The sequence below is a fragment of the Xyrauchen texanus genome, chromosome 9 (assembly GCF_025860055.1).
Source record: "Xyrauchen texanus isolate HMW12.3.18 chromosome 9, RBS_HiC_50CHRs, whole genome shotgun sequence".
Classification (NCBI taxonomy): Eukaryota; Metazoa; Chordata; class Actinopteri; order Cypriniformes; family Catostomidae; genus Xyrauchen; species Xyrauchen texanus.
The window spans coordinates 42,383,625-42,411,611 of NC_068284.1; the positions used below are offsets into that span (position 1 = coordinate 42,383,625).

A 27,987-nucleotide genomic window follows, 5' to 3' on the forward strand; every position below is an offset into this window, starting at 1 on the left:
TATTTATGGGATGTATCGAGTTATAATGACACCAGGTTTAAGTAGAATGAAGTTTTAAAAAAATTGTTTTGTTTTTTATCCTAGAAAATGAGCTTTATATTATTTTAATTTCAAATAATCAATAAACGTGCAATGTGGATTGTTTTTATATTACATTGTCTAAATCGAAGCAACTATGATCTCTTAATAAACTCATAAATGACAAGCCACACTGATTACATTTCTAAAGGGAGTTTATGCATCATTGGTGGCTTACACACAAAAACATCATACAAAAAACACTATAACATCTGCTTTGGTGTGAAGTGCCAGTACTAAACAGAACAGAAAACACAGCACAGCAGCTTGGACGGAAGACTCAATGGAATTGATGCTCCACAAACACATCTCTTAAATGGCGTAACATCACTGAAAGCCAGAAGAGCAGGACCATTTCTACAGATTTCCATATTCACTGAAAATAAGCTGTAAATTAATTAATAACTATTCAAATGATTGAATATTCACAAAATATACCACTTGCCCCAGTAAACAGGGTTGACTAGCTAACTGCTTGAGCATATGGATCATCAATTGATATCATTACAATACACTGTTCTAACATTTAAGGATGAACCTCTTGGTTTTATGTCTATGGTCAGTTTCATGTGAACCAATTATATATATATATATATATATGATTGTTAAGGTCAATACAGATAACTATAGATCTGGTGGGGGATGCTAGAACATGTCCTCACCTTAATAAATAAAGCTATACTTGCAAGATTGTATGGTTTACACAGCTGATTTTAAATAGCAGAGTTGTCTTTAGCTCTCAGACGGACAATGTGTTCTAGCTGGCCTGAATCGGACACGTCGTAGCTGGTCTTGTACTTGGCCAGAATCTTCATAAGGGGACGCAGTTTGAGCCACCACTGTTCCTTTGGGATCCTGTGACTGCAAAAAAAAAAAAAAACAAGCTGCAAAAATGTAGAGATTTATAAATCATGATATTGATGTCACAACCATGAGAGCATAAACATGCCACCCACATTTATGGCTGTTTAGCATTTTGGAAATTGTCTGATGAACGGTTAAAGGTTAACCAATCATAATAGAGGTCATTTGCATAGTGACATTAAAGATACAGCAGCAAAAACAGCTTGTTTAAGGTCACATCCACACAAATAAGTTTTCAGTTTCCCTAAATTGTCGTTGTCCAAAGTATAATGGGAGAGCTTTTTCAAATGCTCTGTTTTTGGTAGAGGAAAATTAAGATTAAGATTCAATTTTATTGTCATTGTGCAGAGTAAAGAGCCAATGAAATGCAGTTGTTTTCACATATCCCAACTAAGCTGGGGTCAGAGCGCAGGGTCAGCCATGAAACAGTGCCCCTGGAGCAGATAGGGTCAAGGGCCCAACAGTGGTATCATGGCGGTGCTGGGGCTTGAACCCCCAACCTTTTGGTCAGTAACCCAGCACCTTAACCGCTGAGCCACCACTGGCTGAAAATGGCATTCTAGTGAGAATGAGAGATGTAAATGTAGCCAAAGTAAGGTGTTTACAGACAAAAACGTATTACTGTGGATGTGGCAAATAGGGTCAGATAGAGAACAGAAAAAGGTCAAGGTCAAACAAAATTACTAAATGAGTAATATTACAATTTATAAGTGGACTTCATGAAAAATGTTTTATATAAGTGTAGAATATGGGCACTTTTAATATTTAATTCACTCTGTTTAGGATCTTATGGGAAAACAAAACAAATGTAATTAATTACTAAAATCATTATATTATCCATGATTATAGAATCAGCTTTGGGAATGTGTTTGCATCTGTATGTTGTCTTACACGAAATCTGTCTCATCCTTGAGTTGTACAACGGGCTGAAAGACCAGAGCCCTGCGACGCATCCCCAACAAACACGCAGAATCCTCAGTGTTTGCGAACACATGGCCTACAAAATACGAACAAACAGTAAATAAGTGACTTTAAAAAATTGCCAATTAGAGTTATATCCAAAACATCCACAGATACAAATTCTTAGAGATGTAAACAATTTACCATCAGCTGAACCAACCAAGGAAAGCAGAATACAAAGAGCAAAAGAAAATAATTAACTTGAGTCACAAAAAATCTGGGAACGTTTACAAACATTGTTCACTGAAACCTGTGGAAACTACGTATGGAAAATTACTTGACTAAAATTGTAATTCGATGTAATAATGATTACTTAATTGAAAAAGTAATCTCATTACTAATTACTTTAAAGTTACTTTCTAAACCCTTTTTATTCCAAAAGAATATATTTCCTACTTTTTCATTGCTGCATACAAGTCAGATGAAAATATGAAAATAATTCAGTTTTTCTTTTTTTATACATTCTACATAATATTTTAGAAATGTGTAACCAAATGAATGTACTTAAAATCAATTGACTTAGCTGAAAGTCAATAACTGTAATCTGATTACAAGAATTTAGAATGTTTATTTACTTTTTTCTTACTTAAAAATAATTAGAATACAGTAATTAACTTCTTTATCATCGGAGTACTCCCAACACTGGACAGGAGAATGGAACTGAAAAAGTTAATTCAGCTTGCAAGCTTCAGGTTTTCTGACACTTATGGCAGAAAATCAAGAGTGATTTCTCTCTACCTTCTCTGTAAAACTCTTTGAGCTTCTTGGAGATCCACTGCATGGCTTTAGCTGCAATCTTGGTGCCAAAGTTCCTGTCAAATGGGGATGGAGCACCACCCTACAGGACATATAACATGGCAGATTATAGCAATAATTAAAACTACGTGTGTGCATTTATGCTAATGTGTGTGTGTGTACCTGCTGCATGTGTCCCAGGACATTCTTTCTGCAGTCAAATACTCCTTTGCCTTCTTCAGAGTACAGCTGGTAGATGAAGTCAGTGGTGTAGTTCTCACTGCTGTTCTCATTCCTGTACAACACATAAACATACACATTTTCAAGACATTCTTTAATAATGCAAGGGTGGACAGACAGGCAGTCAGACAGACAGATAGATAGAGCATTACATGTATGTAGAATCATACCTGAGCACTAATCCTCTCTGGATGCAGGTCTTCATCTTCTCAGTTAAATGTTCCACATTAGACTGAAAAAATAGAGCATTCATAAAAAAACAGGAGATGACGCTTGCTCTCACTCTCTCTTTCCTTAAATAGTACACACTGCTAAATATTTCCCCCTGTGTTTGGGACAGAGGACGGGAAGGTGAGAAGACTATAAATCCTATGTCTAACTGAAAGGGGCAAACTTGACCCTTGATCCCTCACTAGCCAAAGTCACTGGTTTGTGTAAATGTGTGAATTGTCCAGTTGTATGTAAATGTTCAAATGTAAATACGAAAAGATCTGAGCATATGTAACTGGGGCCAGCTGGTAAATAGCTGTGCAGTGTGTAAACCTCACTCTCCTGACCTCAAGAGGTGCACTAGCGACTAATGCTAGAAACTGTAGCCTTTAGCCTCCTTGTTATAGCACACGCCAGAGACGCCGGTACGAGTCCCGTCAAAACTGAGTTTGGAATGTTGGACACTTCAAGCACTCAGCGCTAGTGGCTTGTCGTATGTAGCAAAAGGGGATGAGTTACCAGTCTATGTTGTTGATCTGACAAAACAATTGTAAATAATGGAGAATATAGCAATTAGTATAACAAATGTAAGTTGATTTACCATCACCCCACGCTTTATGCATATGTACATGTACATTGTTCGAAATACAAGTGTTGAATTGAGGTTGGCTAAAGCAATATTTTGTTGGACCATCTTTAGCTTTGATTATGGCGTGCATTCGCCGTGTTTCGACAACCTTATGCAACGTCACAACATTTCATTCCATCCAGAGTTGCATTCATTTTTGGTTGAGATCTTGTATTGATGACGGAAGAGTAGAACCACTCCGTAAAGTATTTTCCTGCACATCCCAAAGACTTTCAGTGGGATTACTCTGTAGTGGCCAATTCGTGTGTAAAAATTATTTCTCATGCTTCCTGAACCACTCTTTCACAATTTGAGCCCAATGAATCTTGGCATTGTCATCCTGGAGTATGCCTCTGCTGTCAGAGAAGAAAAACTCCATTGATGGGATAACCTGGTCATTCAGTACACTGATACCTCAGTCAGCTGACTTCATTTTATTCCCACATAACGTTAATGAGCCTAGACCTGACCAATTGAAGCAACCCCAGATCATAACACTGCCTCCAGAGGCTTGTACAGTGGGCACTATGCATGATGGGTGCATCGCTTCATGCACTTGCCTTCTTACCCTGATGTGCCCATCGCTTTGAATAGGGTAAATCTGGACTCATCAGACCACATGACCGTTTTCCATTGCTCCACAATCTTTATGCTCCCTAGCAAATTAGCAAAAGTTTTTTCCAATTAGCCTCAATAACAAGTGGCTTTCTTGTGGCCACACAGCTGTTTAGTCACTGTCATTGCATTGTGCATGTGGAAGTGCTCTTACTTTCACTATTAAACATAGCCGTGAGTTCTACTGTCGATTTTTTACGATGTGACTTCAAGCGTTTTAGTGATCCCCGATCGTGATCATTCAAGATTTTTTTCCAACCACATTTCTTCTGTGAAGCTGACGGTTCACCACTATCATTCCAGGTTTTAATAATGCATTAGATGGTTCTTAACCCAATTCCAGAGTTTTCAGCAATCTCCTTAGTTGTTTTCTTTGATTGATGCAGCCCAATAATTTGCCAATTCTGAAACACAGTAAAATCTTTTCCACGACCATGGGATATGTCTTCAGACATGTTTATTTTTTAAGAAATAAGAAGCTACACACTGCATCAGTTAGGGTTAAATTAATTGTTGCCAGCTGAAACATATTAATCACTGCAATAATGATCCAATAATAGTCTCTTAAGTATCTGCTTATTTAAATCCAAACAGCGACTTTTCTTTGGCCAGGCAGTTACACTATATTCTTACCATGATATTATTAGTAATTCAATAATGCCATGGTAATTTTTGGTACAATTAAGTGGTGTATATGTGAGAATCTAGGTTGTGAACTGGATTTATATTCAGTTCGGCGTAGAGCTATAATCAACGCCTAAGTACTTTTTTGGAAACAATTCAGATAACACATAGCAGTGAATATAGACACAAATAAAAGCTTTCTCCCTCACCTGAAGGTCTCGGATGTCAAATGGCTCTTCGTAGATATATGCTGCATCAGCTCCGGCCGCCAGCCCCCCCACAGTGGCCAGGTAACCACAGTAACCACCCATAGTCTCAATGATGAACACACGATGCTTCGTACCGCTGGCTGACTGCTTTATACGATCACACGTCTAAGACGCACACAAATGCTTTAAAATAAAACACATCTTTACTGTTTTTCTATCACACTTATGACCACACACTGCACACACACAATGTATAGGCCACTGTCAGACTTGCAGTATTCTGTATAGCAGCAGTTCTGACAAGCCATATACAATGAGTCATACAGGATGTTACACATGTTATAAAGATATTATACTGACATCACAGTGCACTAACAAGACAGAGCACACACAATATAAGTTCACTACAACAAAGAACATGCATGTGGTCCCTGTGAATTTGTTTAACTTATACAATTAGAGTGCTTTTTTGTGATCAGCCATGGTTGCCACGCATCTTGAGATAATAGCACACGAAAAACTATAATAACACTTTTTGGGCATGTTATAAGCATAGTTATTGTACAATAACAAATGCTCCTGAGCATTAAAGGTATAGTTCACCCAAAAAGGTCAATTCTTTCAACACATACCCACCCTCATGTCCTCCCAGATGTCTATGACTTACTTTCTTCTTCTGAACACAAAGGTTTTTGGTAAAAATATCTCAGCTCAGCATATGAAGGCAGAATAAAAGTAATCCATACGACTCCAGTGGTTAAATCCATATCTTCAGAAGCTATTTGATAGGTGTGGGTGAGAAACAGATACATTTTTAAGTCCTTTTTAACTACCAATCTCCACTTTCACATTCTTTTTGTGTTTGGCAAATCGCATTCTTTTTGGATGTCGCCACCTACTGGGCAGGAAGGAGAACTTATAGTAAAAAATTGACTTGAATATTGATCTGTATCAAATAGCTTCTAAAGATATGGATTTAACCACTGGAGTCATATGGATTACTTTTATGCTGCCTTTATATGCTTTTTAGACATTCAAATTTCTGGCCACCATTTACTTACATTGTATGGGACCCTACAGAGCCTTTTTAAAATCATTGTGTTCAGCATAAGAAAGAAAATCATACACATCTGGGATTGCATGAGGGTGAGTAAATGATGAGAGAATTTTCAATTTTGGGTGAAATATCCCTTTAAATAGGGACAAAACAAATTTACATGTAAACCCTAGAAAAACATTTTCTTTATGACTTCCTCAATACAACTCCCTGGTATGCATTAAATTAAAACTATAATAATATATAATATTCTTTTCAGTTTTGTATAATATATCATTCTAATGTATAATATGTGATATATATCTAATTATAAATAAATACATTAACTTTACATACTTCATCCTACTATTCTAACTGTTCTACTGAAACTGGTACTTGCTTGTATGATCAAATTTTGTAAATACTTTATGCATCTTTAAGGTGCACTATGTAATTCTTTCCATGTGAGCATGATGCTACATCCATGCCGACAGAGTCAGTGTAAAATCCAAGAACACTGATTGTCGTATCAGTTGTTAGACTAATAGGAGTCAGGTAAACATGAACAAAAAAGCACTTAGTGCACTTTAAAGATACAGGCAAAAATTTTACTGTATGTTTACAACTCATATCTGCTGTGCTATTCCTTATGGTAACATCTAGGCATTTCGGGGAGCGGGGTGGGGGTGTCTTACCTCCACTATGGCATTGAGTGAGGTGTCAGCACCGATGCTGAGGTCAGTGCCGGCTACATTATTACTGATGGTGGCGGGCACCATGCACATGGGCACACAGAACTCCTCATAGCTGCTGCGGGCATCAACCAGCTGCAGCAAACTTTCAAAAGCCTGCAGCAGTGCACATGCATTAGAACCGCGGCTCATTTATGACAGACACCCTGGCGGGCTACATAATGTGGATGTGATGTGAGTCACTTGTAAACGTGATGCTAGAGTTTTAAAGTAGAACAAATAGATGGAATAATTTGGTTCTGAAGGTTTCAATAGGGGGGATTTATTTTTATTTTTTTAGGTGTGCAATGCAGAGAACCTCAAGTGCCTTTTAATTTTTTCAGTGCCTCAGGAGGACCAGGTCAAACATATAGTTACCCAACAGAAGGAACTCCAACTTGTGATGAGGGCATGGCATTCAAATGACTGAATGGTGTCAGAGGTATGTAATTTAGCTAGCCTCAGTGTGAACGTCTCAACACACCTGCGCAATCAGACTAAACACCAGCACAACCAGGCCCTGAATCACACACGTGCTGACAGAAAAACAAAAGATCAGGCCGGGTCCAAAACAGCATGCTATAAATTGCACATAAATTGAACTTGATGAAAGATTGAAGGACTATTATGGGTCAATAGCAACCAAATGTGTTTAAGCTGCATTTGTGTCATAATGTAAACAGACCCCCCCATGAAATCGACAGCATGGCACAAATGCTAGTTTATGTGTGCGTTTATAAGTGGTTATAATTAACATTTTGTGATGGACCAGACCTTCCATGTAAACACAAATACACATACGTAAATTGTGCAAACATATAAAAAGCAAAAGTCAGGTTCAAGACTGGGGACCAGGTTGTGCTGTATGACCACATGCTTTGACTCAAGACACAACAATACAGTCAGGGTGCAATGACAGCCAACCTCATTTCCACCAAACACAGCTCTACTTCACCTACCAAATGCAGCTCTACCTCACCTAAGCAAATACAGAAATACAGCTCAATCTTAACTAACTGAATATAGCTCTAGTTCGCCTAACCAAATACAGCTCTACCTCATCTACCAAATACAGCTCTACCTCATCTACCAAATCCAGCTCTACCTCATCTACCAAATATAACTCTACCTCATCTACCAAATACAGCTCTACCTCATCTACCAAATACAGCTCTACCTCATCTACCAAATACAGCTCTACCGTAGCTAACTAAATACAGCTCTACCTCATCTACCAAATACAGCTCTACCTCATCTACCAAATACAGCTCTACCTCATCTACCAAATACAGCTCTACCGTAGCTAACTAAATACAGCTCTACCTCATCTACCAAATACAGGTCTACCTCATCTACCAAATATAGCTCTACCTCATCTACCAAATACAGCTCTACCTCATCTACCACATACAGCTCTACCTCATCTACCAAATACAGCTCTACCTCATCTACCAAATACAGCTCTACCGTAGCTAACTAAATACAGCTCTACCTCATCTACCACATACAGCTCTACCTCATCTACCAAATACAGCTCTACCTCATCTACCAAATACAGGTCTACCTCATCTACCAAATATAGCTCTACCTCATCTACCAAATACAGCTCTACCTCATCTACCACATACAGCTCTACCTCATCTACCAAATACAGCTCTACCTCATCTACCAAATATAGCTCTACCTCATCTACCAAATACAGCTCTACCTCATCTACCACATACAGCTCTACCTCATCTACCAAATACAGCTCTACCTCATCTACCAAATACAGCTCTACCTCATCTACCAAATACAGCTCTACCGTAGCTAACTAAATACAGCTCTACCTCATCTACCAAATATAGCTCTACCTCATCTACCAAATATAGCTCTACCTCCTCTACCACATACAGCTCTACCTCATCTACCAAATACAGCTCTACCTCATCTACCAAATACAGCTCTACCTCATCTACCAAATACAGCTCTACCTCATCTACCAAATACAGCTCTACTTTAACCCTTTTGCACTGTTAGGTCATTTTTGAACAAAATAAATATTGTTTCTTTAATTAAAAAGTGGCTCAAGGCTTGTATACTTTTCCTACATTTGCCATCTGAACTCATCAAACAAAATGTAACTGTATTCTATGAGCTTAGGCCATGCAGAAAATATCAGCTGTGTTGTTTGCGGTAAAATTTGACCCACCATATGAAATTAATTGCTGAGACTATAACACAGAGCAATTTGTTTTGGAATTTGTAAAGTAAAAAATGCAGAACACACAAATATAGAAATGAAGGGGTGAGAAAATAACAATATTTCTCTTCTTTATTTATTTATTTATTTATATTTTGCACCAGATGGCAGCAATATGTCCTCAATGCATGACACATTTTCATGTTTTCTTCATGTTTCAAATTATAGAATTGTGGGTTTTTACTGTACTGAAATTACCTTATTTGCATGTCCAAATGAATGGTGTAATTGAGAAATTTAAGTTAGATAATATAAAATCCCCCCAAAAATGCACTACTTTAGAGTTTGTACATTACCGAAGTTGCTGTTATTACATTTCTTTCATAAAAATAAAAATAAATTTCACGTTTATTATTTTTTGGTCAAATTTGGCCATGAGGAATTCAAGTGTGAGTGCACAAGGGTTAACTAACTACAGCTCTATCTTTACTAACTAAATATAGCTCTATATTAAAAACTAAACTAATCTAATCTCAGCCACCTCTATCAAATGCAGCTCTACCTTAACTAACTAAATACAGATCTACCTCATGTACCAAATGCAGCACTACCTCAACTAATCAAATACAGATCTACCTTAACTAACAAAATATAGCTCAACATTATTTAATTAAATAGAGCTCTACCTCAAGTACCAAATTCAGCAGTGAGGTTGTCCATCATTCGGCAGCTCTGACCAGTCAGCATACAGTTTCTTAAAGACACAACAGTGCACTTGACAGACAAACGCACATGCCCACCACCCAACACAAACACACACTCTGACACAAGTGTGTGATGTCTTACATCCGTGATGGCATTGAGGGCAGTGTCTGCCCCAATACTCAGATCTGAACCAGGTATATTGTTGGACACAGTGGCCGGGACCATCACCATGGGAACACAAAGCTCTGCGTGTTCGGAACGAGCTGCTTGCAGCTCCATCAACCCCAGATATGCCTGCAGTCAGAGCAAGGTCTTATGGGTCACTGGCCAGAATTATGGGTTAATTATAAGAGAGGGGAGTGGCAAAGATCCATGCCCACTTTGATTATGAGAGTAAGTGAGAAGAGGACACTGAAGGTACAGTATTTCTGTAGTCTGTTGATTCATTATTGTAAGATTGTGAAATTAGGCTACATGAATGTTAAGATGCAGATGAATGTTAAGAATGTTAAGAAGTGATAAGAATGAGCAAAAGACCAAAGATGTGACAATTTGACAGCGTAAACAGTATATAGTGACAAGTTTGAGGGCCTGAGGCAGGATTCTGACATCAGATGACACTGGAAATTTGGAAAGTTGACCTTCCCAAAACAAATGACATATTTTATAGACAAATGGCATCTGAGAGATGTTTAGCTGCCAAGCATATAATATAAAATGCTACATCTAAAAAATATAATCATAAAATTCTTTCATTATAAAAAGATAATAACGAGATGCCCAAAATCATGAGATTTTATGTCTTTGAATTATTAATTTTGGTTGCAGAATCTTGTACAGTATAACAGCAAACTAAGGAATATCCAAAAGCAAAATGTTGTTGTTGATTTTTACCTGTAAATGACAAATTTTAATATATTAAATAATATAAACAGTAATAGCATTAAGTAGTAAAAGAACAGGCATATTATAATGGCATGTTATACTGAACAAAGTCAGGGGAGGGAAGAGTTGATAGCAATATAGCTAGATATTTTCAGCAGATTCCTGATATGTCAAGTCAATATATATGTATGTTATCCGTTTAAAACCATATTTAAATAATTGAAAACTTTACAGCTGTTATGGAAACAATTCCTTATAATATTTAACTTAATTATCTATTTTAATTCTGATTTTACAGTAAAATTGTAGTGCAACTACAACTGTAATGGAGTAAATCTAAAAAAAGACAAATTCTGTAAATAATAACTATTAATTTACAGTACATACCTCAAATCCTCCAATAACCAGTAAAGCATTGATGTTGTGAATCCTCATTTGTTCTGCAATTTTATCAACGTGTTTTGCTGGAAGAGTTCTGTAAATGTTGTTTCAGGATTTTAGAAACATTATTCATTACTATATAGGGTTGCACATTTTAAGAAATGTTCTTAATAGACAATATTTAATGTTAATTAATTAAAAATGCATTAACAAATCAATTAATCATTAACAATAACAAAAGATGAATATTTTTCTTAATTTATACAAAGTTTGATTTCTAACCAACCAACTGTTCTAATGCAAACTTGAAAACTTCAACATTGTATCAGAGAAAAAATTACTTTCTGTACAAGGAAACATGAAACAGTCACCGATATATGTGCATGTGCCTACTGTTTAAATATAATTTAAATAAATACATTTAAGAAATGCGATGTAAAGGGATTAATGGAAAGGAGGAGGCGAGATCCGGCTTGACGATATAAATAATATTTTAATGAAGAACTTAAACGAAAAGACAAACACACAATGGTGTAGTCTTCCAGCCCTTGACGGACGGTCCGCCCCGCCGCGTTATCGGGAAACAGAAGGGGTCTCCCCTGCCCCTGGCAGCAGTTCTCCCACTCCAGGCGGTCGGCCAGGAGCCCCTTCCAGCTTGCGGTCGTTGGTCTCATACCCCGCCACGTTTTAGCAGCTGGTAGGGGTCTCCTCCGCCCCTTGCAGCAGCCCTGACCACTCCAGGCGGTCGGTTAGGGGCCACTTCTCCCTTCGCGGTCAGCGGCTGTTTGTCCGCTCTCAGGCGGCCGGACTCCTCCATCCTTTGGATGGCCGCGGCTGCTCTGTTGGGGTGGATGGTAGTGGCGAGGACTCTACTACGGTGTATCCCTCCTCCTTCCCAGATTTCGGCACCAGTGTAAAGGGATTAATGGAAAGGAGGAGGTGAGAACCAGCTTAACGATATAAATAATAGTTTAATGAAGAACTAAACAAAAAGACAAACACACAAAGGTGTTGGACAGCTGCCCGTAAATCTTTCTCTCTCTGTCCCACTGCAGTCTCCAGTCGGACTTTATCCCTCTCTGAGGCTTCATTAGCCTGATTAGGGACCGGGTATGTAGCATCACGAACCGGCCCCGCCCTCCGCCATGTCACATGCGAGTAATGCTATTTTCCTTTTAATAATTTTTCAGTTCAGTGTATTTTTATATATTCAGGCCGGCGGGGCTTGGGTAGTAGCTCAACGAGTACTGATGGTGACTACCACCCCTGGAGTCGCAAGTTCAAATCCAGAGTATGCTGTGTGACTCCAGCCAGGTCTCCTAAGCAACCAAATTGCTCCGGTTGCTAGGGAGTGTAGAGTCACATGGGGTAAACTCCTAGTGGTCAGGATTAGTGGTTCTTGCGCTCAATGGGGCATGTGGTAAATTGTGCATGGATCACGGCGATTAGCATGAGCCTCCACATGCTGGGAGTCTCCGCGATGTCATGCACAACAAGCCACGTGATAAGATGTGCGGATTGACTGTCTCAGAGGCGGAGGCAACTGGGACTTGTCCTCCGCCACCTGGATTTAGGTGAGTAATCGCACCACCACGAGGACCTACCAAGTAGTTGAATATTGGTATTCCAAATTGGGAAGAAAAGGGGATAACATTTTTATAAATACATAAAAATACATTCAGGCCATATTTTAATTAATTTATATAAATGAATATTTCATGTATTACTGTTAATAATAACTTGTATAGAAGATACAGATGAAGTTTATTAAACCTTCACGTTGAAGATTGTGGGATATTTCAGACCTTACCTTTTTTATTCGAAATTAAGTTAAATACAACACGCTGTTAATATTAACATACCTGTACACTGGTGATTTCCGATGTCAGAGACAGGGCCAGGACTAAGATGTGATCTTTGGAGGGGCATTTTGATTTTATGGGTGGGCAAGTTGTTGTCTCTTCATCAGACTGGGTAGGGAATTTAGCCCCCCTTTAGACCCAGCCATGCAGGGAGACCGACGGACCAACAGTGCTTATTGTCATGTTGTACTTTAACACACTATCACGGTTCATGCAAACGTAGTTTTACCTATAGAGAAACGCTCCATGACTGCCTCCATGCTTCATCTTTACAAGCTGTATTTTATATTCTTTGTCATTGACAGCACGTGACATGCAATGCACAAACGGCAGTGCGTCCTCTAGTGGTGGATGACCGTAAAGACAGTGTTTTCTTTATCTGCTGGCATGATTACTGAATGCATTTGTGCTGAAATTAATTAATCGATGATCAATAAGCTTAATTGATCACATCAGTTAATATGTAAATCTATGCATATCAGTGTTTGCTTTATTGAACATATCTGGTTATATTTATAATCTCACCTTTTTGTTCCTAGCAGGGACCCGCCCTGGCCTGTCCAGCCCCCAACATCACCCCATTTAATTTCTTTTATCTGAGAGGAAGGGATGAACAGAGCAAAGAAAGTGTAGAGGTAAGAATTGAATCATATCATCAGCATCTCTGCTGAAATTATTACAGAATTTTCTTATTTGGTTGAATTATCCATTTAAGGAAATCCATGCATCAGTGCCACTTCTCTTCTGAAAGATGAAAGTGGCATGATGTGGATCTGTGATGCCACACTGGGTTAAAAATGGCACTGACCACAATGCAGCAAAGGATTGTGGGAGGGAATAATGGGCTTACTGTAATCATGCCTGTTTATCTCATTTGACAAGGGATTCATTCAAATACACACGCACACATATACTATCCACACAGTGTTACACAGACCATGAGCGCTTTGCAATATGGTGAGGCCCATTTCTTTCTCTTTTTTTAATTTGCAACAGATGATGTCCATTAAAGTAATGAAAATCTAAAAGCATAAGAGAATCATGCCTAATAATCGTAGTATGATCCCCTCTGTGGAATATTTCTGCGATAGAGTTACGAGTATTCTAGTTTACCAATTATGGGATTATGGAACATTTCTGCAAAGGCGTGGCTCCAAAATTCAATAATAGACATTTTTGGGCATAAATATGGTCATTTAGTTTGCCTTTACTGAGTTGGACTACACCTGTAAGCATGCATGTTTAATCAAATGCAGACTTCAAGTGAGTTAAGTTGTGTTAGGTTTGCATTAGAATGTGTGCAGTGTTACCTGCCCCTTGTAGAAGCCCTCAAAACCATCATTAACAGCAAACATGGTGTGGCCCTCTGTGATCCCCACCCTCACAGCCGAACGCACAGCCGCATTCATGCCGGCTGCAGGAGCGCCAACATTCAATATGGCCACATTAAAGGAACTCTGGAGAAAAAAAAAATGTTATCTCACGCACATAAATAACAAAATACGGTACACACACAATATTTCTCAATGTAGGCTGCATGAGGCATGCAGGAAATGTTTGTAAAATAGAACAGCATAAAGTCTAATCTGATCCAAAATACAAACAAATGGATTAAGCTGCATTTGTGAGTACCTCAGAAAAACCTCTGTAATCCATGAGTCTTATGTCTGAGGTTATGTGCCACTGTTCATTTCTGACTAGTAATACCTGTTCACATTTTCATCAAAGGTGTAATAACAAGTTGGAAACTTAAAATGTTACGAAAGCTTTGGCTTTACTAAACCTAACGTTGTTAAAGGTAACTGGTACCTTTATACATATTTTAGCTGGTAATGTAATTTTACTATAGCCAGTGCAACATGTATGTGATTTCTTTTCATTTGCAAGAGAATACAGAGGTGAAGTGATGGAGAAAATATTTTATTTACAGTGAACAGCTCAAGTTGATCTCCAGAAAATAATATTATATTATATAGATTATTAACATTACAGTACATAATAGTATTTGTTTTCTACACTTTTGTTTTATTCTATTTTATTCCATGTACATACATGACAATGGCCTTTATCCTTTCCATCCTCATCACCCCAAGAATAAATAAACAAATTCAGTGGTTAGTGTCATTTGAAAAAGACTAAATCAGAGCCAACATGCTGTACACATACAACGGCATGAGCATTTCTCCATCATTTAAACTGACTTACATGTGGAAGTTCAGCATCAGATTTGCGATAAGACAAGAGTTTGTAGGTGTTCAGGTTGTTTTCGAAACTTCTAAAACGTTTCAAAGACAAACAAAAGAAGAATTTAAAAGCCATTTCCTGTTGTGTTTATATAAAATATATTTTTCTACAAGACTTTATGGTGCTGTTATTAGGGGTGGGTAAAAATATATTTTTTGCCGATGCATCACAATCTGCATTTGAACGATTTTGATATCTAATCTTAAATCCCAAGATCGATCTATTACTCTATGTGCAACCCTCCACTACAATGAGAGAAATGTATATATTTGGCAAATGGCTGGTAAATGTTTAGAATTTATTTACCAGTAATTGTGTAGTATATTGTTATTCAGCAGCGAGATCCTTTTTTCCGTGTAATGTGTGTCCAAAAACGAGATCCACATATCTTATTTATAATAATGTATCTTTTCTTTACAGTCAGTTGTTGATCAAAAAATTAAAAAATAATAATTAATTTCTAATCAGGCATTCTCTCTTATTAACATGCACTCATTTACAGACACTCTTTAAAGAACCGCCGATTTTCCTAAAGAGATAGTCCCGGTTTTTAACACGTGTTCAACAAATTAATGTAAATACCTGTAAATAGTACAATTTATCTTATTAAATAATAAGAATAATTTATGCAATATTTTATCATATTTATTGATTGAATACCTGAACTTGTTCATTTTTAAAAAGCTAAAATGTGACCAAAATTATACAAAAAATAAGTAATTGGTCAAATTTCTATTTTCATAGCTGGGAGAGAATTTCTTTCATATGTTAGAAAAGGGACATTACAACTGAAATATACCTATACTAATCGATATCGAATCTAAATCAAAATCGAATCGAGAGCTTGTGAATCAGAATTGAATCAGGAAATCTGTATCAATACCCAGCCCTAAATGTAATATAGACCCACTGACACCTGCTTAAACGATTAAATCATAATTGTTATGGCTTACCTGCCACGCAGCTTTACTGCTTCTTCAAACCTCTTTTCATCCATGGCCTTCTGTACCTCCTGGGTCTAAAGCATGACAAACAATGAATAAAACAGCTAAACCAAGTAAACCATTAAACCAAATACAACAAAATTCCATATTGGGCAATCATTATCTTATGGTAGAAACCAAACATTTGATAGACTGGTCCAACTAATTATTCAAAGCTGCATGGTTCTTGTACATGTACATACAGAAGCACTAGTAGTAGTCTTGAACTTCATACTGATACATATCACTGTATCGATGTTACAGATGATCTTAGAGATGTAGATATGCCCTATTCGCATGCATTTATCGCCCGTTTTTTATTTGTTTGTTTTAAAGTAAAACAATGCTTTCAGACAGTAGCCTGTTATTTCTCCCTGGAATAAAATTCTTGCATTACTTTCTCACCATCTGAACACACTCCATCAGAGGTACCCTGACTGCTTGGTTCCCACACAGAGACACCACACAAGCTGGGGTACCAGGAGACGCTTCTAACAGCGCCAACACAGCTTCCACACCCATACGACTCGCCTACAGAGGAAGAGTGAAGATAGCGAACTAAAGAGAGTCAATACAATATCATTACATTTGATCATCAAAGTCAGGATTACTTAAGTTAGGATCATACCAAAATCCTGTCGAAAGCAGAGGGCGTTCCTCCCCTCTGGACGTGACCTAGAATGGTGACTCGTGTGTCAAATCCCAAACACCCGACCACCAGCTGCAGAAGAGGGTCAATGCATCATCATAACTTCAACAGAAAATACAGTATCTATATCGGATTATTCTAAAGACAAGCTCAGCAAGACATGCATAACCACAGACATGCATGCATCGTATGAGAGAAAATATGCGTGATTAAAATGAAGACATTTCAGTAAACTGCACCATGAACAATCAAAAATCACACGAAAACACACAATTTACCAAAAATCAAATCTAAAAAATGGATTAAATAAACGAAGAACATTCAATAAATTACACAATGAACAAAACAGATATAATTATAAATAAATCAGGGTAACAATCATATGCAAACACACAATTTACCAAAAATATAATAATATTTTGATGAGAATGGTTAATCAACCCTACATTCAGAAAAGTGCATGCTGGGAAACTGCAGTCCAACAGCAGGGAGCACATTAGGATGCTGCAAGATCAGGTCAGATCATCATAAAATAAAATACTGTTACTCTACAAACGTTGTTTAGGGGTTTTTCAAAATACCTAAACAAAGACCAACATTCTGACTGTATCTCCTCCTAGAGCTTTCAAGCTACATCCACCTCAGACTGTTCTGGAATAGTGTGTTATGTTTTTTTCAAACTGATCTGACATATGGTTTTCGCACAGTTAACGATCAAATAAGGGGAAAATCCCAAAGACTTATGTTGGCGGAATGTCCAAATGGGCCAACGGAATGCTCATAATTCAAACTTCAATTATAAGCAATTCAAATGTAAACAAACTCACAAAAGGCATTTGATCGGCATTAAGTCAAAGTCTTTCAGGCAAGTCAGTCCACTGTCGGCCATCTTTGGAATGCTCTCGGCAGGCTATTTCCAGTCATGCCAGTGCAGCTCCTATCTACTTGAATTTGTATAGTCAAAATCAATAAATAATGCTATTTTAACTAAAAAGAAGTACAAAACCAGTTCTAATTACTAAAAATCTAATTATCAAAAAGATGTAGTTATAATATATTCATAATGAGAGATTTTTAATGGGCCAGATATTTTTGACCGGGAACACCACAAATGTGAGATTAAAAAAAAAAAAGATTTTCAATTTAAACATTAAAAAAAAGTAGTGTGGTAAACAGGACAGAAAATTGTATGTATGGTATTTAATTTAGTAAATTAAAATTTTTAATGCAAAACTTTTGTTGCATTAGCTCAGGTAATTTAGGCCTATTTACAATCGATTCCGAATAGAGGTACAAAACCTGTTCTAGTTACTAGAAATCAAGTTAAAAAAAGATCTAATGCAATATTTAACAATAATATATGGGTTATGTGAGATTTATAAACCATTTAAATGGGTCGGTCATTCTGACCCGGGAACACAAGGAGTGGTAGCCAACTAGTGCAAACTTTCGGGCAAGGTTTTATCAGGTCAACATCAAAGCTTCACTTGATAAACTTTACCTATTTAGTTAACTGCTAATCTAACATTTACTTCATACCTTATCCAAAGTGATTACAGTTATACTTATTACAGGGGCAACTGTAATTTTCTCCTGATGTGGTTTCAAACCTACAACCTTTCCGCCCTGATCTTTAACAATTAAACTCCAACATCCGTGCTCAGCAATATGCTTTCATGAAAACGATCGCTCCAGTTATCACTCCAGTCTCCCAGCATACTCTCTGCTCTCAGACTTTAGCATACCAGTATTCTGAAATTGTGTGTTGAGAGTGGAGGAGTGCAGTTAAAAGGCAAATCAGGTACACGGAGAAGCTCATTTTTCATGTTGCATATGCATGATTATGGCAGAAAGGGCAGTAGTGCTGTAGATGTGCATTACTCACGTCCTTTATGTAATCTGTGGTTATGGGTTTGTTCTTTTGGTCTATTGCACCTTCAGCTACTATGATGATGTTAAGCCGTTTCTTATCAGCACGATTCTACAAGGAAAAAGAAATGCACACACACCCATATACACACACATACACACTTGTATGAATGAGAGGAGATACTTACGTCCTTCACTGCATTAGAGCTGATACGGTGTCCATGTCTGTCTCGGCCCCGTTCGGCCACAATGATTATATTAAGACTAGAACCTCGCAAATGACTCTGCACAACAGGACACACACTGGAGCACTGAAATACTCTGTGTGTGTTTGTGCAATGGAATGTGTGCATGAGTTTGTGTATTTGTGGCTGTGTTTGAGCAAGTATTTACATGAACTGTGGCCCCAAAAAGTATCTGGACACTTTTGGCCAATCAAGTAACACTGAAAGGAATAGTTCACCCAAAAAGAATGACTCTCTTATCATTTAGTCATCTTTATGCCATCTCAAACACATATTACTTTCTTCTGCAGAACACAGAACACAAACAAAGATATTTTTATGGTGTTTTTGTCCATAAAAGTCAATGGGGTCCAACACTTTCAAGCTCCAATATGGACATAAAGGCAGCATACATCCATAATACTGCAGTTGTTTAATCCATGTCTTCTGAAGTAATACAATCGGTTTCTGTTAAAAAAAAAAAGACAGTGTACGGCGCTCTGTGCATGCTTGAAGCCTGAGGAAGTGTAATCAAGCTTCAAATCATGATTGCCAAGGAGACTGCAGATATCAAGATTTATTGGATTCTCATTTTTGTCTATTTCTCATCAAAAACTGATCATATTTCTTAAGAAGACATGGATTAAACCACTCAAGTTGTATGGATTGCCTTTCTGCTGCCTTCATGTCCTTTTGGAGATTGAACGTTTTGGACCACATTGGCTTGCATTGAATGGGCAAAAACACCTCTTATCTCATCAAAATATCTTAATTTGTGTTGCGCAGAAGAAAGAAAGTCATACAAGTTTGAGATGGGATAAATGTGAGTAAATGATGACAGAACTTTCATTTTTGGGGTGAACAGTTTATTTTGTTGCCTTATTACTACAGTTTTCAAAAGAACCACAAAATGAAATATGTGAAATAAAAATTAAATACAACCATCTTTTTTTATACACCCATCACTGGTGCTGTAAGCACCAAATAGCTAAAAATTGTATCTCTGCTTTTACCAGTTTTCTAAACAATTTGCCATTTTTTTACTTGTCTGTGAGCTTGATAATAATCCAATGTTATATCATGGATATCTTTTCCAGAACAAAATATGCGGTCCAGCAGGAAAAGTATGCTAAACAATTTGTCAGAAATATATGTTATTGACTATTGATGATAAAAATACATTATCTCAAAGGAGAGGATCTTAGCTTTCTAATGACAACTAGATTAAGCTTCTAGTCCACTCAGAGGCCAAGATATTTGATGAAACAATGGGGGTGGTGCGTGAACTGAAAATTAGACTGAATGTCTATGGACAAGTACATCTGTGAGGGCAAAAACATGTTATAGCCTCACATATATTACAGATCGTCATATTGTGATGCAAGGTGATAGAGGAAAACATATTTTTTTATTCTCAAACAAAGTTCTATCCATCATAAGATTGTAAACATATAAAATATTATTTATGAATAATTTGAGTCTGAGAAAATGAGACCAATTTTTGGCAATTAGTCCACAGTATGTTTAAATAGTGAGCTTTTAAACTTGAGTGTGAAAAATGGAAGGCGGCAGCTCAAAAATGCCTCAGAGTTGTTATAATAAAACTTTTATTATACTAAGATTAAATAGAAAACCTCTTATTGCAACATTTTATTTTACAGGAAGATAAGGGTTATGTTGTGCACACCTGTTATAAAATTACTTTGTTCTGCCATCTTAAACTTTGCAGCTGTCTCGTTGAATAAACTGTCCCCACTGTGAATAATGTATGATGCATCTGCAGTGTTTACACACAGAATAATAATAACTATTGCCACATAAACTTCTTCCTCTTTTTAGCACTACTCTAAGGTAGGTATGTGGCAATTGTCATTGGCTTTTTAACCCGTAGATATCTGCAAATTGGAAACACGGCCCTACAACATCATTCCAAAACAGTATGAATCACTTAAGTAGGCACAGTCAATGTACAATCATTTCAGTTACCTGGCAGAACTTTGACTTATAATTCTGTGTGTCCTTGCAGCAAACCAGGTAAACAAAACTGAGTGAACAATGACTGAAGCTAACAATGTGTCTAATGTCTACTTTTGTAATCAGGCAATAAAGAAGTTCATACAGGTTTGGAATAATATGAGGGTGAGTAAATGATGACAGAACTTTCCTTTTTGGTTGAACAATGCTTGCTTTGGGTGGCTGTATGCTTGTGTGTATGTATTTGTATGTTTGTGTGTGTGTGTGTATGTGTGTATGTGTGTGTGTGTGTGTGTGTGTGTGTGTGTGTGTGTGTGTGTGTGTGTGTGTGTGCGTGTTTTTATCACTTTGTGGGGACCAAATGTCCCCATAAGGATAGTAAAACCCGAAATGTTTGACCTTGTGGGGACATTTTGTCGGCCCCCATGAGGAAAACAGCTTATAAATCATACTAAATTATGTTTTTTGAAAATTTTAAAATGCAGAAAGTTTTCTGTGAGGGTTAGGTTTAGGGGTAGGGTTAGGTTTAGGGGATAGAATATAAAGTTTGTACAGTATAAAAACCATTATGTCTATGGAAAGTCCCCATAAAACATGGAAAAACAACAAGTGTGTGTGTGTGTGTGTGTGTGTGTGTGTGTGTGTGTGTGTGTTACCTCTGATAGTTTATGACACATCTGTTCCTCCCAGCCATCTTTGGGAGGCTTTTCTGGAATCAGCACCCAGTCAGCACCACACGCAAGCGCACTGACTAAAGCTAGATACCTACACACACATGTACATGCATGCGCAAACACACACACAAGCCACAGATTAATACTAATTTAAATATGATCGTTCTTGTTTATTTTTTTTATGTATTGTTTTTTTTTCTGTTTTTAAATGGTGGGTCTTACCCGCAGTGTCTCCCCATGACCTCCAGTACAAACGTCCTCTGATGGCTATAAGACAAACAACTTGAAAATACTCTACAATTTATCTTTTATAAAAGGGTTTTAAGTGTTCAAACCCATATTCATGTGGTATAATGTATTTGATCCTCAAAATGTTTGCAAATATATTTTGATTGAAATGACTGGGATTTGCTTTAGGGATGGGAGGGTAAAAATAAGTGGTGTTCTCTGCAGTATAAGAAAGTGGATGGTGGGGTGGGTGGGTGGTTTTTGTATATACACCTCTGTGCAGTGGTCATTATTGCGTCCACCACTTCGATGATCCTGTGCAGTGCCGAGTCAGTGCCGATGGTCATATCGGTCCCACAGAAATCATTGTCTATAGAACCCACCATCCCAACAATATGCAGTGCAGAATGAGTCTGGGCCGCCTCTTCACTGATTTGACCTTGGAGACAGAGGGAAAGATAGAGAGAGATACATTGGCAAAAGGGATGAAAAGAGAAGAGGGACATGTGGAGAAATAGCAATATGCTATTAGACACCGTAAAACAAATTCTAAAAATTGTTCCCACTTCTAGGCTCCTCCTACTTTGTTACCTGATTGGACAAGCTCATCCAATAGACCACTCCACTCCTCCCTGAAGAGATTAGCCCCAGTCAAACTGCCATCTCCACCAATCACACACAAGTTCGTGATGCCGCGCTGCACCAGGTTTAAAGCTGCACGCAAACGTCCCTCATGGGAGCGAAAATCCTTACATCGTGCACTGCCAATCACAGTGCCACCCTGTTCATCCAGAATAATGATTGCCTTACTTTTAGGCAGCACAAAGAATATACTGATGAATGCAGTTAATCTGTATGAATTTATTTTGGGAATAATACAACAATATTGCAGTGCATCTCCTGTGTTTAAACCGACAATTTGCTTACCACTTGTAACATACTGGAAACACTTTCCCATGATGCCTCTTTGATGTTGTTGTCACCTCCATCCACCATGCCCTGGTAACCCTGAGAAAGAACCCATTTATTTTAACATCATAAAAAGACGAAATTCCTTTTTCCATGGTAACCACAGAGTGGACACGTTTTTATATGTCAGAGGCTTTCATGTGTGTCCCTTGAAATCCTCAAAGACAAAGTAGCTTGTTGGAATAGTGATAACACTACCTTTTATCATGCAAACATCACAGATGATTAGGGATGGGAGGATATGATTATCTCTCAATTCGATTTGATATATGATATGAGGTTCACGATTCCATATAATCTCGATTCGAAAAAACAACACTTTTACAACAATAATTTTATTTTTTATTTTGTGCAAACGTGCATCTCAGATCCCCTTTCCACCTGGTGTGTTTCAGGTGATCCGAACACGTGTTCAGCCCTAAATACAGGTCTAAACGGGGTCTAAATCGTTTTGTGATCTTAACACAGAAACAACATAAACACCTGAAGCTCCTTTAATACAGGTAATACGTTAAAATAATGGATAATTCTGCTTTTGTTGCGTTTTTAATTTAAATTTCAACCGCATCTGGGAGAAACAGTGCGGCATTTTATTTTTTCATGCTTTCTTTGTCTTTTCTGACTTTATTGCGCTTTATTATCATGCAGTAACACACTGACAGTGATTAATGTATGTTGTCGTGAAACAGAGACCAGTACTTACATTTCTAAAAGCTAAATTCAAGCACTTAAAGCATTTCAAGGACCTTGTGCGAACCCTGTAAACGGTGTAGAAAAATAAAGCGCAGTAGGGGTAAAATCAAGTGATAGAGAGATTATGATGTTTGAAAGGTCATTTAATTTGTGATCACATGGACAGAAAACAATGTTGCAATTTTCGAAATATATAGAGTTTTGTCTTGATATGGTTCGTAATTTATTTATTTTTTTATATATGGAAATTCAATATTTCAGATGTTTAAATATACCCTAGCTCAATATGCAGAGACAAATATAAGTAAACTATTAGCAAGCTGAACACTGTGGCTCTGTGATGCTTTCAAAACATTGCTCTGTTTGTTTGAGCATCCCAGCCAGCCCGATGTAGCAACATATGTTTTTTATTACCATTGGGCCGAACGGTTCTAGGCACGTAGGAAAACATTTCCAGTAGCATTTCCACTACAACTACAAATCATTCCTGGCCTGGAATTTTCAGTGACTCTTTTGCCCAGTCAGTCCATTCTAATCCTGATTCCGCAACATGAACCGTTCAGCCCGATGGTGGAAAAGAGCCTATTGACTAATGATGTCCAATTCTTGAACGAAACATTCTTTTGAGCCGATTCTCAGCAAGTAACCGGTCGAGCCGGTTCACAAAATCGAACTGAATCGAACTTTAGTTCTGGGTTTATGACGCAAGACACACAGCTGAAGTAAATGTACTGGCTGCCCAGTACACCGAACTGTCCAACTCAAAAAGAACCGATTGAGCTGGTCCCACTGACTGTCCAAGTTTTACAGAGGATTACCAAGGATTTGCAATGCGTTGAGACGTTAATAGTATCCAAATAAAACATTTTTTAAACAAATAAAACGGATTTATAAAATAAAAAATATATAAAAAAGTTTTCTAGTTGTATTTTTTTTTATTAGACTTTTAGACTTTTAATTTAGACATTAATTGTGTAGCTAATTATGATGGACATTTTCAAGAAACTGAATTTCATGAATTAAATGTAGATGACTAGTAGCCTGACTCCGAGTTCGAAATGAACGAGTTGGAATCATACAGGCAGGTGACGCTTACGAATTACTAGACCGGTTATTGAACCAAAGTACATGTTCGAAATTAAGGAATCGAAAGTCAGCTCTTTAGTCATCTGCCGACTCAAAAGGAACCGAAAGAGCCGGTCCACAAACTGTCGAAGTTTGGCGAGGATTACCGAGGAGTCTGATGAGTGAGCTGCTGATCCTATGAGCATGCATGTACCGAGGACATGAACGAGCATGGAGCGAACAGTTCCTTTAATGACAACCAAAACATCCTAGAAATATTTTTATGACTAGTGTTGTTGAATAAAATTTAAGACACTTAAAACATATCCATGTTTGTGCACAGTGTCTGTACTGGGTGCTTTAAGTTTAATGTAGGAAACTTATCCAAGATGTAATCAATATCAGCTGTATTCGAAATGCAGGATCACAGAATGAAACACTGATGACAGGAAATGGCATTATTATCATAACTTAATTAAATAAAAGGTAATAATCGGCAATGTGCATTCACATATGGCTTTATTTAAATGTTTGAGCGTGAAAACCATGACTCCGGGATGTTAGAATTATGACTAGAGACATCATTACATGGTGACGTCAAAGAACCGCTGAATCGCTTTTTGAACCAGTTCATGGAAACGAACTGTCCGAAAGAACTGGTTCGTGGAAACTAATTTGACTTCCCATCATTACTATTGACTCAATCAATAAAGTGATTTTGGACCGGGGCTATTTGTTCATCTGATCAATGTTAGATGGGGGAAGTGTTCAGAGACACCTGTTTGAAAGCAGATATTTTTGCAATTCCTTTTGGTGACACGAGTGGCGCCACTTTAAAATGACACACTTCACCTTTAAAGAATATATGGGATTCTAAACATTCAGATCTGAGTTATTCGGACTCACCTCATGAATGAAATAAACTTTGGCTCCCACATAGATCCCCATTCTGACCACTGCCCTCACAGCAGCATTCATACCTGCAGGAGAGAGTGATAACAACACAAAAAAGTAAGAGCGAGACAGACATAAAGAGATTGTAAGGGTGATATTCATGTATCAACTAGTCAAATTCATTGATTTTAAAAACAAAAATCTCCCATAGGCTTATAAAGTGGCATAATACAGAACATGTGCATGCATGGCACACAAACATACACAAATAAGGCGTGTGCTTGTTTGGGGGTCATATACATACACTGTAAAAAATGTCTGTAATATTAATGGTAAAAGACTGTAAAAATGCTACATAAAAAAAATGTTTAATTGATTAACAAGTATTATCTATAAAATATACAGAACATTTTTTTTTAGATATTTAAAAAGACAATAACTTAAATTATTATTATTCAATGATTTTCATGTATAATTAATGGTAAAAATGTACATTATGTTTAACAAGAGAGTACATGTACTTTTTACAGTAAATTATTGTTAAAATTACAGTAAAAAAAAATACTCTGGCATTCCCACAATTCCCTGCGTGACCCATCATAATTCATTATATTTCATGGGAATAGTTATGTTTCTTCTTATTTTTAATATCAGTTACGTACACTGGGGTGTTCTGTTTTATATTTAATGTAGTTTAGTTCATTAATTTACCCGGATGGTGTTTAGTGTTTTTGAGTGACACTGAGCACTGTCTCTACATGTTTATTGGTCATTGCTCCTGAAAAAGAGCCACTTTAGGTGAATTCATTCTGGCATAGTCGTTGATGTTGGAAGGGTTGAGGAGGCCGATTGCACCACCATTGAGCCACCGGCATCCCCCTTTACATCATGAAACACTTTGTGACCAGAAATTTCCATTACACTTCAAATTCCATGTCCGTCTCTGTCTGTACATGGAAACATAGTTTTTTTTTGTGGTTTCTTGTTCTGTCTTGGGATTCATCTCTTTAACAATTGTTTAGCCCTTTAACAGTCTCTCCAGCTCTTAAAAAGAGATGTCTGATGTTTCCAGTCCATCAGTCAGGCAAGATGCAGGACAAAGCATCGCATGACAATAATATATATCAAGCATCTCTGTGCACAAATAATAAAAGCATGCACTAAAAACTGGAAGGAATGCGCATCCTCCGGCCTCTGACCCCTCTCTTCATGGGGATGCAGACCGGGTTTTCCCCCACGTGATCACGACATCATAGGAGTCAGAGTCAGCTCTCGCGCAGCTACTTGCCTGCCATCACGTAGGCACGAGCTCGCATATTTCAACATGGCATGCACGTACCACGACACACTGAAGAGATGCGAAAGATGCAAACCGAGTGAGGAGGGGAAAAAACACGGAGAACGACTTTTCATAAATTATTTCCCAGTGTAGCCTAACAATGCCAATGCGAGCATGAAGTTAGGAAAAACGACACGCATTATTACGCAAGGTTTTTGCTGCGTCATGTGTCTGTGACGTAGTTGTATTCCAGTTGGTATTGAGCCGCTCGAGCGTTGTCATGTTGGGCGCGCTCATGGAGCGCGAGATGGAGACTGCGCATTGCAGCGAAATAAGTTAATAGTCGTTTAATTATATTATCTATAAACTATTGATTCCAATGTATGTGATATTTTAACCACATCTATTAAAGTATTCATAAACACGTTTCAAATCATATTCGGACGCCGTTATCCGAGTTTATTTATCAGGTGCATTTCGGAATTCACACTATGAAAGTGTCGATGCAGTAATTTTAATGCCGGTTTTAATGCCTGGCACTGGGTGTTATTTGTGTTTTATCATCTGTTGCACTGGTTTCGTTTTGCTTAAATGCTTAATTATAAAGAAAATCAAAAGATGCAAATTGAATGTTTCGTCTGTCACTTTAAGGTTGAAGAAACATCATTGAAATCGGCGCGTCTATTATAATATAAAAAATATAATAATTAGTAGCCTACCTTGCGCATCTCCACCGCTTGTCAGGACGCCAATAGACTTCCCTGATCCAGAGAGGTTCTCGAAGAATTTTTTAGTGTCCGGCATTATTCCACGGATAGCCTATCTTCCCAAACAGACTATTAGCTTTAATGCCAAGGTGAGGAATGCAAGATTCTCCAAAGCAAGCTGTCACGCCTATAGAGGATAAAAGGCTCCACTGATCAACTTCTCCTCCGGTGTCGGACGTGCGCTTCGCCTCCTCCCACGGTCCGGTAGGCTGTCAGATGCCGCCCCATTCTGGATTGACAGCATTATAAGGCAATAAGCCTGCAGATCACGTCTCATCTGCACATATTTAGACCAATTGCTATCCAATATTTGGATTAATGAAGTAACAAATACCTGTTGGCTGCTGTCTACCTTTATTAAGTTTTGACTTATTGAAACAATACATTATATTATATGTAAAATCCATCTCTTTTATATGACTTGAATGGCAAATATAAGCAGACACAGTTACAATCAATAAGAAAACAGCTCAATGTTAAGAGCTATACGTAGAATACGTATTAGTTAATGACAATGCAACAGGATCAAT

The 27,987-nt window shown here is 37.6% G+C and overlaps 1 protein-coding gene across 1 annotated transcript; it reads right to left on the reverse strand.

The window, feature by feature from the left end:
• Positions 1 to 128: 128 nt before the first annotated feature.
• On the reverse strand, positions 129 to 27,660 carry LOC127648653 (ATP-dependent 6-phosphofructokinase, platelet type-like). The gene is made up of 23 exons (XM_052133368.1): positions 27,410 to 27,660; positions 25,424 to 25,497; positions 22,718 to 22,798; positions 22,382 to 22,571; positions 22,064 to 22,229; positions 21,785 to 21,829; positions 21,545 to 21,653; positions 18,707 to 18,802; positions 16,801 to 16,893; positions 16,578 to 16,703; positions 16,143 to 16,207; positions 15,151 to 15,220; positions 14,256 to 14,402; positions 13,471 to 13,541; positions 11,090 to 11,177; positions 9,959 to 10,111; positions 6,895 to 7,047; positions 5,164 to 5,328; positions 3,048 to 3,109; positions 2,821 to 2,932; positions 2,641 to 2,740; positions 1,834 to 1,939; positions 129 to 939 (listed from the first exon to the last, which is right to left on the reverse strand). The coding sequence occupies exons 1-23, from the start codon at positions 27,492 to 27,494 to the stop codon at positions 792 to 794; spliced, it is 2,505 nt and encodes an 834-aa protein (XP_051989328.1). The 5' UTR covers positions 27,495 to 27,660; the 3' UTR covers positions 129 to 791.
• Between the last annotated feature and the right edge of the window lie 327 nt (positions 27,661 to 27,987).

Bases quoted from the DNA above. Each gene is read 5' to 3' on its own strand.
- LOC127648653 (XM_052133368.1), bottom strand. From the start codon at position 27,494: ATGCCGGACACTAAAAAATTCTTCGAGAACCTCTCTGGATCAGGGAAG. The intron at 16,894-18,706 runs GTGAGTAATGCA...CCTCTTCTGCAG, and splicing joins CCACAGATTACATAAAGGAC to CTGGTGGTCGGGTGTTTGGG. The intron at 15,221-16,142 runs GTAAGCCATAAC...GAAACGTTTTAG, and splicing joins GCAGTAAAGCTGCGTGGCAG to AAGTTTCGAAAACAACCTGA.